General features: G+C 38.4%; 1 protein-coding gene across 3 annotated transcripts in view; it reads left to right on the top strand.

Moving 5' to 3' along the window:
• PITPNC1 (phosphatidylinositol transfer protein cytoplasmic 1) overlaps positions 1–16212 on the top strand; it is an 82261-nt gene that overhangs the window by 61010 nt on the left and 5039 nt on the right. For 2 of the 3 annotated variants that reach the window (XM_068413446.1, XM_068413445.1), the window contains exons 6-8: positions 1946–2041; positions 9725–9880; positions 10630–10693. In XM_068413446.1, coding sequence (XP_068269547.1) covers positions 1946–2041; positions 9725–9880; positions 10630–10693 — 316 coding nt within the window. Of the gene's footprint in view, positions 1–1945; positions 2042–9724; positions 9881–10629; positions 10694–13716; positions 13836–16212 lie in introns of all 3 variants that reach the window. The other variant, XM_068413448.1, reaches the window with a different exon arrangement.

The following is a 16212-nucleotide window of genomic DNA, read 5'->3' as shown; positions in this document are numbered from 1 at the left end:
AGAGAGAAAAAGAATTTAAAACTATCTTACTTAGAGGTGCAATGTGTGGCTCAAGCCTGTGACAGAGCAGGGCACATTTCTTCAGGTAAGATACTGGGTAATAGTCCAAATTTAGGTCCTTGCAAACATGCAGAGATATGCCTGTGCTTAAATTTATTAGGCTTGTACTTAAATCATATACTGATTCAGAACCTCAGCTGACCTGGTAATGTCCATTGAAGAGAAATCTCCATTATTTTATTTAAAGCTCAGAGATTATGGTGAAATGCATCTTGTTCCAGAAATAGTTCAACTGATTTCATCAAGGGACTGCTCTGCATATCTGAATTTATTTCGGAAAAAAGCAAGTGAGGAAGCTTATAAAAAGCAACCTATATTAAATATATAAAACAAAGCAGTTCTTTAATAAAACGTACCCCGATTCTAAGAAAGAGAACTACAAGGGAAGGACCTCTGAACTCAAATTTGTTCAAATAATCAAGATAACTTTTTGCAAAAACAAGAACTGGAGAAGGAAAATAAGGACACAAATAGAAACAGACTGGAGTTTCCCTTTGTTCTGTCCTTCTGCAGTTTCAGACAAGTTACCATTTTATATCCAGTGCAGTAAGTGTTCAGTGTTGCCTGTTTTATTCCAGTACTGTTAACTACCAAGACAAGTTAAAATTATAGAGTCAAACTTCAGCTTTTCATTTATTTGAATTATGATTTCCTGAGCAGTGTTCTTCTTACCAGCTGGTGTACTTGTTCATCGGAGCCCATTGCTCACTTTGAATGCTTTAGGTGGGCAGCCGCATTGCTTTCAGAAATAACAAACTAGCATTCTGGTTACTGAAGAGTTGTTAGCATTTTATATTTTTAACTGTTCCTCTAGGATGAAATGAAATTAACAGAGCGTTCACTACATTTATTTCAAAAAAAGAAAACAAAAATATTTATGCTTCCTGGGAAGGCTGGCTATAGAACATTGTGCCCCAAAGGAAAAAACACATTGTTAGCTTGTTACTGATCTTGACAGCGTATGCACAGCTTCCCTCAATTTTATGGCACTAATTCGTGATAGTCTTTTAACTAGTCCCTATTTCCAAGTCCCAGAATCACGAGTACAAACTTATTGCAGACATAACATAAGTCACATGGGTCACTAAGATGCCTAAACAGTTAAATTATGGACACAGGCACAGACGTATACTACACTGCAGATGCAAATGAGCTGCATTTTCAAAATATACCCATCATTTGCCTTGCATAGAAGAGGAGACGTGGTGTTCAAAACCAGATCCTAAAGGATTAAAATCAAAATAAGTTTCCAGCTTCCACTGAGGGCAGTTCAACCAAAATTTTGATTCTCATTGTAACAGCAACTTAGCCTGACTAGTTCACATGCCACACCTGCATTTCATTATTGTCCCTGGAGTGAAATGCAGGTCAGAAACATCCAGAGTCCAGAAAGTCAGGTTTTTGACACAGTGCTGGAATCTAGTTCAAAGATTAGACAACACAATAAAACCAATCCTAGTTGTTGACTTTGCTATTTGTGACCGAAGTCTCCATTCCAAAAAGCGTGAGGAAGAACAGTGGTGTGAGCAGTAAGTGCTGAACACGGTGTTATACTGAACAGTCCGCTGTCTCTTGATCTGACATAGTGGATTGTTCCCCAAAAACTCTGTGGCATCATTCATTCACACTGCTGTTAGTCTTGCTTAGGAACACCTTGTCTATATACGATCTTGACAACACCCATTTTCTTCCCTTTGCTGTCTGCAGTAGACTAGAGAACGTGACTGTCCCTGAAAAAACTGTCATATCTTGTATCAGAAGCTCTTCAGGTGCAAGCCTAAAATACCTTATTCAAGTCATTGAAAATAGCTTGTAACTATTCTTCCAGGTGGATTTTGTAAGGGTGTTGTTCTGTTACAGTGTTAAATTTCTTTAACTCTTGCAGATTTTTGACAAAGAAGCTAAAGATCTGGAGCGAGAAGTCTGCTTTATTGATATTGCCAGCGATGAAATTCCTGAGCGCTATTACAAAGAATCAGAGGTAAGAGACAACTTCATTGTGAAAGGATGAAGAAGGGAATGTAAGAGGCTGCACGAAAGCCTTGATAGGCATCAAAACAATTTTTTTTGTATGAAATCTTGCTGGTCAGTTGTTTTTAAAAAGCTTTCAATTAGAGGGGAAGCAGATAACAACCTCTCCATCTAGATTGCCTGACACTTTCTTCTGTAGATGATTCCTCCAACCTTTTGAAACTCTTTCATACCCTTATCAGAACATACGCTGTACCAGACCTTTGATACTCAGCTGAATTCATTCAAAGTAGAAAAGGACTTTTCTCTGAATCATGAAGTTCAGTGAAGTGTTTGCAGGTCTGAGCAGTTTTAAACATTACTCTTGTCCTTATTTGCATCCTGCCCCAACTAATAAGTCATGCGAAGCGTCTAAGCCCAGGCAAAGGACAGACAGGCTGCAGTGAGAGTAGGGTTGATGCACAGTTGCTCAGGGGCAACCGTGACGCGAGACCGAGAGGAACTGAAGCATACCACACACTGCAGCAGATCTGCCAGAAAGCATCAATGACAGCAGACACATTCACTGTCTTAAAATTCCCCTGAAAATTGCTCCCATGTATATTTGATAGTGCACAGCTCTGAAGAGCGTGTTTATTTTAGGTCAATGCAATCACTGTTTTGAAATCAGCAACCACCATGCAAATGAAGGTGAGGGCTCAATGGTTTAACCTCAGACTTGAAAAATGATGGTTCACAGGAAGTAGCTAGAGAGGAATGATCAGATCTATGCTTCCATTTAATTTTGGAGATATGATTTGCCCCTGGAGCCAAGTATATATTCATAGCTGGCAATGAGTATGGCAGCTGTTTGCCTATACAAAACGAGCCTACATAATCATTTTTAGGATAGAAAATGAAGACTTGCCAGTGAATGTATTTCTATACCATAGGAGACATGGTTTTCAGACTAAAAAAGTCAGGCACTTGTTATCTTCCATTTATAGATCCTATTTCAAATTTTATGTACGGGTCATAAAAAAAAATTGGGTCTACAGTAGAATGAAAAGTAATTTTATTAGTTTCCCTAGATAATGAAACCCATCTGTTACGTACCAAAAATTATATAACACCTCGTGAAACAGCTTATTGGTCCCATCATCTTATCTGAAATCCGCGGTCTTCTAGTTTCGTTTAGGAATGACTGCTGCTATTGGGCAGGTCAGTATTTGACTGTGTTTTAAAGAAATCATGTAAGATTTTTCATCTCAGTGTGTGCACTTCCAAAAGTTGTAAACATGAAGGTAACATCTAGCTTTTCAGCTTTCCTTCCTGTTTTTAATAGCCAACTATTAAGCGTAATTTCCATATGATTAATCTTATGATATCGAAAAACAGCCTCATGGTAAGTGAGAAAAGAATTTCAGAGTCTTTGTGTTGTTATTTCAAAGAGAAATCTAGAGACCTGATTCCAAGCAAAACGGAATTTTATATGGGTTTAAACAACAAAAATAGCCCAGCATCTGTTGTTTTTTCTGTACTGATGGATGATTTGTATGTTGGCTACCAAATTCTCTTCCAGAATTCATGCAAAATAGTAAGAACACCTTAGCATTTAACTGTGCGCATACTGTAATTGATAATGAATTAATAATAGTTGAACTCAGTATCTTCCAAAGTTTACAAACTATGGGGTTTTTTTATGCTACTATATGATGAATATGAAGCCAAATTTCCATTTCTGATGAGGCCTCTTACATAATTTAGGGACTATAAAAAGACTTTTAATGTTTGTAAATGTAATTTCCGTCTGTTTTCAATCAGAAGAGCATAAAAAAGTAACTCTATGTAAATGAGAAATGGTCTGTGTTTTCCAAATAACAGTTTCAGAGATAACTAAAAACCATTTACTGTGAGCTTTTGAAAGGTGGTTTAGTTACACTAATAACAACAATTTGGCTGCTTTTAGATCATTTAATCTGAATTGATACTAAGTTTAAAGATTAAAAGTGAACTACAGTCCTCAGGATTTAAGAACTAGATCCCACAGGATAAGTGTTCTGACTCCAATCCAGAAAGACCAATGAGAATGATTTTAACTTCAGGCATGTTGGTAATCCCTTCATTTCAATGATCTTTCACACGCTTAAAATTAAGGAAGTTCTGTGTCAGGGTCAGCACACTTAGTGCCTGCTAGAAATGAGCTTGAAATTTCCTTTATATCCTGACGGAAGTGCATCCCTCTTCAATTAAAATATACTTCAGTTTTTAACTGCAATTTTCATTATTTAGTTGTATTACTGGGTATTAGAGAAGTAGCTTAAATAATTTAAACCTTTCACACGCTATTTAAACTGCTCGCTCTTCGTTAGTGCTTCTGAGCCTGCGTGTAGAGGGTGATTTCTGATGTGATCAGACAGCACTAATCACATAGTTGCTATTAAGCAAGTATTTGTGATTTCAGTTATTTTTAGCTTTAAAGTGTTCAGATATCCTTCAGAAGCTGTTTGGGTCAATATACATTTTTCAGAGTCCTCCATATGAAAAGCCCCTTTCTACAATTTCACTGTGACCTTTCTTTGAGTTAGTGCATCAAATAACTCATTGATTATAACAGAATGAACCGCAGCAGCTCTAGCGTTGTTTTTCTCGTTTATATAAACGGAAGATACGGTTGTGTGTGTATCATCCAATCCCATCAATAGAGGTAATAATATCGCAGCTACTGCAGGAGGCTTCAGGAGATATCCAAGGGACCCATAGCATCAGGCTCAGTACAAACAAGTGAAGCAACCGTTCTCTGCTTCCTCGCACCTATGATCTAAAAAACTATTTTTCAGTTGCACTGCCATGAATCTTATAAACAGATCTATATATTCTTCCTTCCATTGTAACTGACATAATAATGATTCACACAGAAAAAGACAAAATGTGTAAAACATCTTCATATGTATAATATTCCATTTGAATTGCACAGCTCGGTTTGACTTGTGCTGGTGAGAAGGAAAAGCGTTCCATGAAAATGTCATGATGGTTGAAGGGAAAAGGATTGAACTCAACTGTGTACATATCTGCTTTTTCTCTCCTCTTATATATTAACTAAAATTGAGAAATAAAAAATAGAGTTAGCTGGAGGCTGAAGGAGAGTTGTTGTTTCACTGAGGAACACTTTAAAGGAACCTTAATAGGAACCTTCCTTTAAAGGACCCTGCCAATAATACTGAGTGATCTCTTGACCAGAATCATCCGAGTGATTTGAATTCCCTTAAGAACGGAGGACTTATCTGTCAGTGTGTGCACAAAAGGACTTAAATCACTGAGTAAACAGTGAATCAGAAGTTTTGTTAGCTATTACAAGCACATACACAGAGTCCAATCCTGTCTTCTGTGGAGGTATACTGATTGCTGCTGCCAAGAGTTGCCCTTGTAGAAGACTGGAGGAGGTATAACTGCAGCAATTCTGGGTATGCCAAAGCAGACGACTTAATTTTAACTTAATGACCATCTACAAACTTCATTGTGAAGTAGCCACCAGAGTACTTCCCAGTGCTGCCACATCTTAAATGTAGCTTTTTTTACAAGCATGGACCTAAAAATCCCTAAACTTCTAAGATGTTTAAGTGTGAGGTGCCAAATTGAGAAAGCTTGAATCTAGATCCAAGCTAACAGGTTTGCCTGTTTTTCTGTAAGGAGTCACATATGTTTCCAAATCTGAATGTATATTACATTGAATACAGAATTTTCTCTTTCCATATAAAGAATGTACAAGCCTACAGGTAAGAGTAGTTGTACATTTTGTAAAGTCATTTCCTTGTGACTTTACCATCAATGAATATGTATCACCAGCCATCACGTATTCCCCATATAGACATATATATTTAACTGAATTATAGAAAAGAATAAAACCGAGCGATGCTGAAGAGTGAGGGCCTCAAGTGAATCATTCCCTGAAATGAAACATTTACTGTAGATGTGTGCTACTGAGCAAAATGTTCTTTGCCACCATATTCAAGTTCTCAAAATTAACTGTTTCATCTCCTGTTTATAACAAAGCAGTTGAGAGTTGGACAAGTGGAATAAACTTTTTAAGTTACCTCCAAACAGAAAGATTCCGTGCAGCTGCTGCGGTGTTCTTCTTCAGTTGCTGCCTTTTTTGACTTTAACACAGCTGCACTGTAATAGGTCCAGCTTACTACTGTCCAGGTGCTTTCAGAATAACAAAACCTCTCTCACATTACAGAGTCAGAAAATTATGGTACTTGAAGTAATACAGCTGCCTCAGTCCCCCTGGGAGTGTGTGCAGCGTGTCAGTACAGTGGTTCAGTACAGGGCATAGCAAAAACAGATGAAAATTTCCTTTTCCTTCCTAACTTCAGTTGGGAGCTTACATAAAGGCTGGCTGGATTATCATATTTTAGCACCTCAGAACTGTCCCAATATTTACAATTCTGAAATATTTAGCTGGCTCTTCCAGAAAATACATTTTAATGGAAAATCCAAAAAGAGAAAAAAAAAAAAAGGTCTTTAAAAAAATGAGTCCACACACCTCTCTATAGTAGCATCTTTACATCAACAAATCTTTCCAGAGCCCTAGCTATATGAGCTGAAATCCAAAACCTAGCAACTACAGCTAGATTGTAGTTATGCTAGATCACGTGTATCAAAACCATGAAGGATTGGTCCTGAAATTCAAGATCAAACAAAATGGTCTTCAGCTGAAAGGGGAAAAAAAAATTGACTGCACTTCCAAAGCATAGTGGTGGACTATATTGTACTAGGAGTCTGAAAAAACAAATCTGTGCATTAAAAGGGAGGGAGGGAGGGAGGGAGAAAGGAAGGAATGAAGGAAGGAAGGAAGGAAGAATGGATCTGTTTCTGGGACATCTGAGTACCTTCCAGTAAGAGAACAGGATGGCATAAGCACAATGCACTTTCTGCAGAGAAAGTATTCAGCTTGGGGTTCTTTTTCCATGCTAAAATGGCCATAAAACCAGCACGTAATTTTCAAGACAGAGCAGTGACAAGGTTAGCAAGATGTTCCCTGCAGGCTTCCAACACGCAGATAAGGAGGTGTTGCCAGCTGCAGAATAGTATGGGATCTTCACATCATGCCTGATACCACGGCAAGGCTAAGGGAAAGGACACCCATTCAGATTTGGATGTTTTCTGTAAACAATGAATATATTTCATTATTTAAGTAAAAAATAACATTTCAGAATTAAATCTGAAAAGGCATTGCAACAACCCAGTGCCATATTGTCACCGTGTTGGTGTTTGCCTCCTGGAAAGGGGGTTACAATTCCACATCTGATGCCCATGACGTCTGCAGTCCATGAGGAAGGTTAAGTATATAAATGCTAAATGGTAAATAAAGGAATCTCTAACAACAAGCATGCCGAACTGGAAACCACTGGACGTGGCTAAGTAAGAAACACTGGGAGAGTGCTGTGTTTGAAACCGTATCCATCACACTGTGCTTTTATTTTATTTTATTGTAATTTTATGTTTTATTCTCAAATAAGCCCAGCACGTGGGTAATGACGTTTCTGCTATGTTAGCAGAAGTGCTATTTTTAAATCACTCTGCACCTGGCAATAATGTATTGCAAATACAGAGTAGGTCTGGCTTCTCTGTAGCAAAAGGATTTGACAGATGGGCTTTCCTAATAAATTGTGTCTGATAAAAGGACGAGAAGGTTATTTAAACAAAAAGATTTTAGCTATGCTATTACATTTAATACAGATTGAGGACTTTGCTGGTGGATAAATTAAGGGGGAAACAATGAATAGATGCAGTATTCTTTGGGTGATGGCTTCTCTAGAAAGGAAGGCATGGGTGGCTAAAAGCAAAAATAAGGCACACACAAAATGAATGATCTAAATAATAACATAAAAATGGGGTCAGACAAAGGATCAGCTTGCCCAGTTTCCAGTCACTGGCAGAAGTGTTTCAAACTCCTATGTGCCACAATTCCAGCCTAGACAGTATGCTGCTTCGCTCTAGGCTGGTGCCTCTGGAATATGTTTTTCAAACTGCCGTACCTTTCACAGGGAGAGGAAAGAACAGCCGTGATCTGGCACAGGCAGGTGCTCAGCGCTTCCTCCGGGGCCCTGGAGAGACGTGAGCATGGCACATGAGTCTCATTTGTTCTGTCTGACTAACCCAACCAGTGAGCTACAGCATGAAAGTCAGGAAGAGGAGCAGTGCTGTGTACCAGTATTATTTCTACTTGCATTTAATAGAAAATTGTCATCCCTGCTTCATTTTTCTTTAGAAGGACCTTATATGCCTAATTGCAGAAAGGATTCCAGGCTGTGACTGTTAATCTGGCGATTTGAAGCCATGAGTTAGGCACATAAAATCATTCTGGGTTGTGGCTTTAATGTCAAAGTTCTCATTGATTTCAGTGGCTTTGGGTCAGATACTGGAGACCAAAAGATTAGCAGTCCTGGTCACACCAAAGGTCCTCCTGGCGTGGTGTGCTCCCTGTGGCTGTGGCCAATAGCAGAGGACTAGAAAAGGTGTAAATATATTCAAAATATAGAGATAAATATAAGATTCTTCCGTAAATACTTCCTCACATGAACCACAGCACAAGCAATTGCTGAGCCAGAATTGGTATCTTTCTGAAATTGTCCAAGACATTTTTAAGCACCTAATTTTTTAGCATCTGGGTAAAAAGCCCAGTGATGTTAGTTTTACTGATGATAACGACTCACCCCTGTAAAACACTCATACCCTTTGAACTGGTGGCCCGGAGATTAAACTCTCAAGTTCACTTTGCTTAATGTTGCTGTGTATCTTACATCCCAGCTTACTCAGCTTATACACAGTCTTTACACGCAGCTCCCAGTGAATTGCATTTTAGCTCACCTGGGCAAGCACTCAGTAAAATCTTTAACATCTTGATCTTTCATAAAGCAGCCTGGAAATCTGTTCCTCTGAATTCTTCCTGATTCCTGGCTTCCATTCATCAGTCTGCAGTTTTATAGTATCAATATTTCAGTGTTTTCAGAAAGGCAGGAATTTCCATAAAAGCTATTAGATGGAAGTTGCCTGTACTGTCCATCACTGCCTGGCTCTTTGCTTGAAACTGTCCAGCCAATTTGTGACTAAACATCATGTCCTTCAAGAAAAATGGACGTGATTAAGGGAAACAAAGGTGCCATCTCTGGGCGCTGTTAAAGGAACTTGCAACTAGGAGTGATGTCATGGATGAATTGCATTGCAGTACGTGGATTATCTGTGGGCCACCAATTTAAGAACAATTTCCACTATGAATCCCCTTGTCTGCTGGGTTAACTTCACAAAAACAAAACAAACCAAAGCAAAACGTTGCTTTCACAGCATCCAGAGGTTCCTGCAGTTTGAAGGAGACACAAGTTTTCTGCGTGACTGAGCAGTCACACAGGGTAGCTGCACTGGAGTGCATTGTATTGTAATGACTTGCAATAACATATTTTCCTGTAGCAGAAAATGTCCTAGATCATATGATTGTCAAAGCACCTCCAAGAATAAGCTGCCATCGATTCACTGGCTGTTGGATAAAAGACAGGATTGGATTTTAGTATATCCTAGTGCTTATTTAAGTCAATTTCGTATTACTTTTTCATAATGTTTATTAGCATGTTTTCATATTTTGTGTCTTATCAAAACATTTACTTTAGCAAACTGATAAACAGGACTTCCTCTCCTGCATTTCTTTGTTTTGCAGGATCCTAAATATTTCAAGTCACAGAAGACTGGGAGAGGCCAATTAAAAGAAGGCTGGAGGGAGACCCATCAGCCAATTATGTGTTCCTACAAACTTGTGACTGTGAAATTTGAAGTCTGGGGACTACAAACCAGAGTAGAGCAATTTGTACACAAGGTCAGAGCAACAGGAGCTGTTTCTTGTCCTTCACCTAAGCAGGGCTTGAGTATTACCCTGCACAGGAATGCAACTATGTATGTGTAGAAGGTAGGGAGCTCAGCTGAATCTGCTTTCAGACCTCTCTCAAGGTCTGAAAGATCTGGAGCAGAGCCGAAGAGTTCATCGTGGGGTATAAACTTGACAAAGCCTGGAGCTGCTCAGGTCTAAGGTTGAGAAAAACTATCAGTATTGTTTTCAATACTGTGATACTTACGTGAGCTAAAGTATTTATGAGTGTACATGAGAACTGTACATGTAGTAATGATGGGCAGAATTTCTTACAAACAGATAGTGGGGAAGTTTTCCAGTCAGTCTACTAAAAGATTAGTTAATGAATGGCATAACAGCCAAACGATAATATTTTTCAGAGTATTGACCTTCCACATGTTTAAAAAACTAACAAGGAAAGAGTTCCAGAACGTCCAACTGCCCAAAGATTAATGGATTCTGTACACATTCCCAAGTGGCTTCCCATGCTGGTCAAAGCCATGCTAATGTGATCCAGAATTGGCAACAGATCCACTTTGAGTGGGAGGTTGGACTACAGAACCTTCAGAGCCAGTATGGCTCACTCTCTAGGGCATGTCTTTTTAGAGACAAAACTGTCAGAATATTTTTCACTTTAAATCATGGTGAAAGACAACAGTGTTACTTTTGTAAAGTGTTCTGTTGCTGCAGAGGTATTTAACCTTTTCTTTGCTTCGCAGGTGGTCAGAGATATACTATTGATCGGTCACCGGCAGGCTTTTGCCTGGGTTGATGAGTGGTACGGTGAGTATTCTCCGAATTTAGCCCATTTAAAAGGGCTGCTGCAAAGCTTATGACAACTAACAACAGATTTCCATTTGCTTTCATAGGCCATCAGGTTCTAGTATATGTTGTTCATGAGAGAGATGGAGCTATATTCAGTTTCTCTGGAACATACGGAACTCATTTACAGCAGGTTCTTTGTAACAAGAGTAGGCTCTATTTTAGGTCATCTATATGGAGAACTGTATGCAGGTTTGAATAAAGCTTCTTACCAAGACTGCATTAACATGCAGTCATTTCCATACTGGAAACTCCTAGGGCCTCTGATCCTCCACAATTTCAGCTTTTTAGGAAAGTTTTAAACTGTTATTAGGGATTGCAGTAAAGAAAAGATGGAGCTCTAACATCCTTTCTGAAAAATACAAATGTAAAACCTACTGGGTCTGATTCAACAGCAGCTGCATGCAAAAATTGTTCTGAATCCATGAGCCAGCTGTAGGAATGGGCACTTTCAATAGTACAGAGTCATCTGAATATCAAAACAGCCAACTATATTTTGTAAAATAAGCTCATGGGGTTTGTGGTTTTTACATGTATTTGCAGGAAGATGTATCCATAATCATAGATACTTGTAGAACAGTTTCTAAGACACTCCTGTAACATAAACTAGTAAGAGAATTTTGTATCCAGTGAGAAAGAGTTCTTAAGAGATATTATTTTTTTTTACCTGAAATGTAGTGATCCATTATTTTCCCTGTACAATACCAGGGAAACTGATGACTTTAAATAAAGAAGCCTGACTTCATGTAAAAATTGAGCCCACAAATTTGCCCCAAATCTACCCAAAATATCTATTAAAGCGAGCCATAAGGAAATGTTACTGGGAAGCAAAGAGTCGTCTGCACTTTAGCAGAGTTATTGATAATAATAAATGGGTAATCATGAAGTTAAACATACGCAATAGGTTTAGCCCAAAAACATTTAACTACAGATTTTCCCATCTTACCTCTGAATGCACCCTGTGAAAAATACTCTTTCCACAAATGAAACACTGTGATACACAATTATCTTGTGGATTTACTGTCACGGTGAGTCTTTTTACTAAATAATATAGTGGACTTTTAGAACATAATTGTCAAGCTAAGTACAAAACCTAAAAAATCTGGGCTTACTAAAATAGGTATGAATAAAGGCTAAGTATATAGCAAGATTTATAAAAAAGAAGGAAGTGCAGAAAGTTAGTTGAGGTAACTCTGGGCACAGCCCTTGTACCACTGCATTGTTCTGAAGTGTACCAGTTGGTGAGACCTGCTGCCTAGAAACCGAGTGTTTCATTACCCAAAATGAGAGCGAGACACTTGTGTGCATCCGGTTCCATTCAACACATACGATCTGTAAACCTTTTGTGGTGCTGCCCTTGACATGTTTGTGTGTGTAGGGAGAGTTTTTCAAAAATACAATTTTTTAAGTGTCTGTGTGCCTTCAATGGGTCTATTCGCATCTTTTAAAATAAAAGTTTGAGAAAGACTTGGAGATGATGTTAGGTCAGCTAAACTGAATCAAATAATCAGTGTAATAAGATCAATTATTAAATAACGTGTTACGTTGCGGATGTTACTGACTGATTGCTGTTACTGTAAGTATGAATGTGTCTTGTCATTAAACTTACTAAACTGTATTTAGCTTTATTATTAAGAAAATCTATTTTCACAGTGTTATTTACTAATAAAGAGCATGTTCTCTGCTTGGCAAAACGCATCCTTAGCATGTTATTGACATGGCTTGTGAGCTTGTTTTTCATTCCAGATAACAGGAAAAGTCTAGAAGAGTAGGAGTTAGTGGTATTTCATGTTGCCTTTTGATCAAAATTTTAGACACATTTCGTTTTCACTGATGAAATATTACATTGTGCTACTGATACAACAGCTAAAGTCGTATCTTTCCTTAAAGGCTGCCTCGTAAAATGCAGCAAGAGCCTCATATCACATAACAAGGGGTTGTGCGATATAAGAATTAGCAAATCCAAGTGGCACATAGTAAAGCTAAGAAAAATGATAGCCTCAAGAACGAAACCACAGTGGACATTACCAAAAGCAGTACACATTTCCAAGTGTGCTGTGCTAATCACATGCTATTGAAGTTTTGGGAGTAAAAAGTTGATGGCTATTTTCATGACACTCTGAAGTTATCAAACCATTGTAAAGAACAGACCAAAATTCGGACAGTTCATTTACCCTCCAGTAAATGTACTGAAAGGATGGGAATACTCAGAAGAGTCAGTTCATTGGATTCTTCATGTTTTTACTGGAAGTGTGGTTTGTGACAAATCTTTTTGAAATCTGTAATAATTTCTTGGAGTTACATAGCAAGCACCTAACAGATGATGCACTAGTTTGACAACATCAGGCATGCCCAGACAATGATAAAGGATCCTACTGGTAGAATCAGACGGATTTGTTAGAATATTTCTAATTCTCACAATTCCTTAAATTGCTTGAGGCTACAAAACTGTTAACGCATTCACTATTAACTCACTTAGCAGTATAATTAAGTGTTAGTTTCTGGAATCTAAGCTGATGTGTGTGTGCTCTAACAGTAAGAATGTTTGCTGGTTATGAGATGTACTATGCAAAGATAACAAAATCTTTTTGAAAGGGCCTGGAAAGGTAAGTAATTATTTATAATATTTCTGTATCAATCCTTTACTCCAAGGGATCTTCTAAAATCTTTTTAGAAGATCTTGGCCTTTGCCAAGGCCTGCACTTCAATACTTTTTGCCTACCTTATGTTACATGGATACTCCTAAACAATTTCCACTCCTTCCTGTTCTCTGACTCCCTTTGACTTAACCTCCTTACACCTTCCTTGGCTGATATAACTACCTTTATGAGTCAATTTTCATAAAGCTAGTTGCTCCATGCTTTTTTTTAAATCCCTTTTTGGCTTCTGCTGAAAGACTATGTGTTCCTAGAACCTTCTCCTTAAAAAAAATTAAGTTTGCACTGAATCAATGGAAAATACCAACAATTTTGAACTTTTTACAGATATGACTATGGATGATGTTCGAGAATACGAGAAAAATATGCATGAAAAAACCAACATTAAAGTTTGCAACCAACATTCATCTACTGTGGATGAAATAGAGAGCCATGCCAAAGCAAGAGTATGTCCATTTTTAAAACATATTGCCCAGCCTCAGCCAATACACCTGCACAGATCAGAGAAGAGCAACCAACTGTTCTTGCTGACCAGTCAGTGGAATTTGGGGGAGGTTTTGCTTCAGTAGGAACAGAATCTTCCTCCATGAAGTGCAATCCTGCCTTTCATTTTCACTGTAAACTGCCACTGATGTAAGAAAGGGTGGGGTTGGGCTCATCTACAACTGTCTTCCAGGAAAACACAATTCTCAAATTTCAGTTGAATGCATAAAGAGGAAGTTAACTATCAGTTTTACCTTCTATTTGAATAGTTAAAAAATGCAGGAGTTCAGGGTGCTTCAGTCAAAAAGCCAGGAACATGGGGAGTGGAAAATTTCTGTGGACTCATAAAATTGTTTGCTTCACCAGGAAAATAAAAAAGGCTAACGAATTATTCACTGTTTTCAAACTAATTTTAATGTTGTCATTGATTAGCTACCAACAAGGTGAGAAGTATTTTCAGAAGTATGTAACAGCAGTTTGTGCAGAAGGCCGGGTTTCTGTGTAGGTTCTTTGATTCAGATTCTAGAAACTTCATAAAGTATTTAAGTTCCTAATTTGGGCACCTCAAGTAGAGGCCTAAAACTATAAATTATTACTGTCTGCAAATAGAAAAGATGCAGTGACATTTGCTTTTGAAATGTTCTTATTCCTTTATTTCTACTAACTGCGCTGTAGAACTCAGTGATGGTTTCACTCATGTAATGAGCGTGGGGCAAGGCCTGAAGGGCTCAGTTTTGAGGTCTTTCCTTTGTTCTTACTCAGTAAAAGCTGACACCAGCCTGAGAAGATGTTACCAGGAAGGTAATTCTTGTGTTTGTAATGCTGCAGCTCCATTGACATCAAGGTTGCTCCTTAGCTGAGCAGTAAATTGAGAATCAGTTCTGACTTGGGCTCTGCACTTCAGGATTTGGCTTTGAATGAAGTCTGCTACCCGTAATTCCCTTGTGGCAAAATTGCCATTGAGGTCAGCACAGAATTTGTCATTAATGAAAAAAAGAGAGAGTCTGAGCCATCGTAGCTCAGGGTAAGGACTTGTTTTACTTGAGCGTGTATCAGAACAGAAGTGAATTTAAAGCCAGTGTAAGCTAAAAAGCCAAAGTCAACTGAAGGGACAGTAAGCATTTCATGTCTGAATTTTAAATGTCTTGGAGGATACCGCTTAGTAAGACTTTAATCAGTCGTCACTTAAATGGCCAGTAAATTGAGACATCTTCCTGTCCTCTTTCACTTTCATTTATCCAAGACAACTTTCATTTCATGTTGTACAGAAGTCCTCAGATGAAAATAGCTGAAATGAATGCATGGGCTCCCTTTGATGTCAGGGTGCTTTTAAATCCTTTGAGTTCAGAAACACTACACACACTGTTACAGAGTGAGACAAAATGTAAATCAGCAAAACGGGTTCAAATCTATCTCCAACACGAGTAGGTGCAGTTCCTGTGAGACCATCTGTTTATTTCCACCACTTATCTCAGATTTGAAAATAGCTTAGTCCTCACTCCTAGTAACTGGCACAGCAATGTAGGCTGAAAAGGTCCCTGGAATGTCGTCTGCAGGGAAGAGAGAAGGCAGCTGGCAACATGCATGCTTTTGTTTATTTAATACAATGTTCTAATACAACATAAAGCTGCTGCTTCTTAACATTTGCAGCCAAGGCTACAGATGCATGCAGCTGGGTAATATTAACAAGTATTGATGTACTGAAAGGATTTTGCCATACGTATGGTAAGCACCATTGCCAGTCCTTTGTCTCACATACCCAAACGTGTGAGAATTTTAAATTTATTAAAATGCGAGTGCTTTTGTTTGGTTTTTCGAGCTTTCAGAGCACAGAGAATCTATAAAATGGTTTAATGAAATACTTCAAATTTACAAATTTAACATGACATTCAGTGAAAACCATGAAATTTATTCCAGTTGGCTCAGTGGACATCTTGCAGGCAATCTAGACATGAAGCAACAGGTTTCAGAAGAGTCTGGCTGATTTTTTGCTCAACTTACTCGTTGGTAGCAGATGTCATTCGTTTGGGATTTTACCGATCAAGTTTTGTGTGGCCCGGCTCAGAGCACATCTATGCTGGGATCGCTCTGCCCTCTCGTGGGTTTCTGCAGCACTGTGACACATTTGTCACCTGCATGAGAAGACTCTCACTGCTTTTAAAGCTTTCTGTGGAGCCGATTTTCCATTGCAAAGTGGCTTTAACCTCTCATCTCATTTTGCCTCTATTTTGCAGGGAACTAAGCAGTGGATTTGTCGGTTGGCCATAAATGTTTAAGTACAGATTGCGGATGGAAAAGTTGGAAAGCGTGTTGTGGCTTTCTCAAGTGAGAGGGAATTCT

The sequence above is a fragment of the Nyctibius grandis genome, chromosome 15 (genome assembly GCF_013368605.1).
Source record: "Nyctibius grandis isolate bNycGra1 chromosome 15, bNycGra1.pri, whole genome shotgun sequence".
In the NCBI taxonomy this organism is placed as follows: domain Eukaryota; kingdom Metazoa; phylum Chordata; class Aves; order Nyctibiiformes; family Nyctibiidae; genus Nyctibius; species Nyctibius grandis.
The sequence above is the reverse complement of the archived record's forward strand: the minus strand, read 5'-3'. Positions and strand labels throughout refer to the sequence as shown.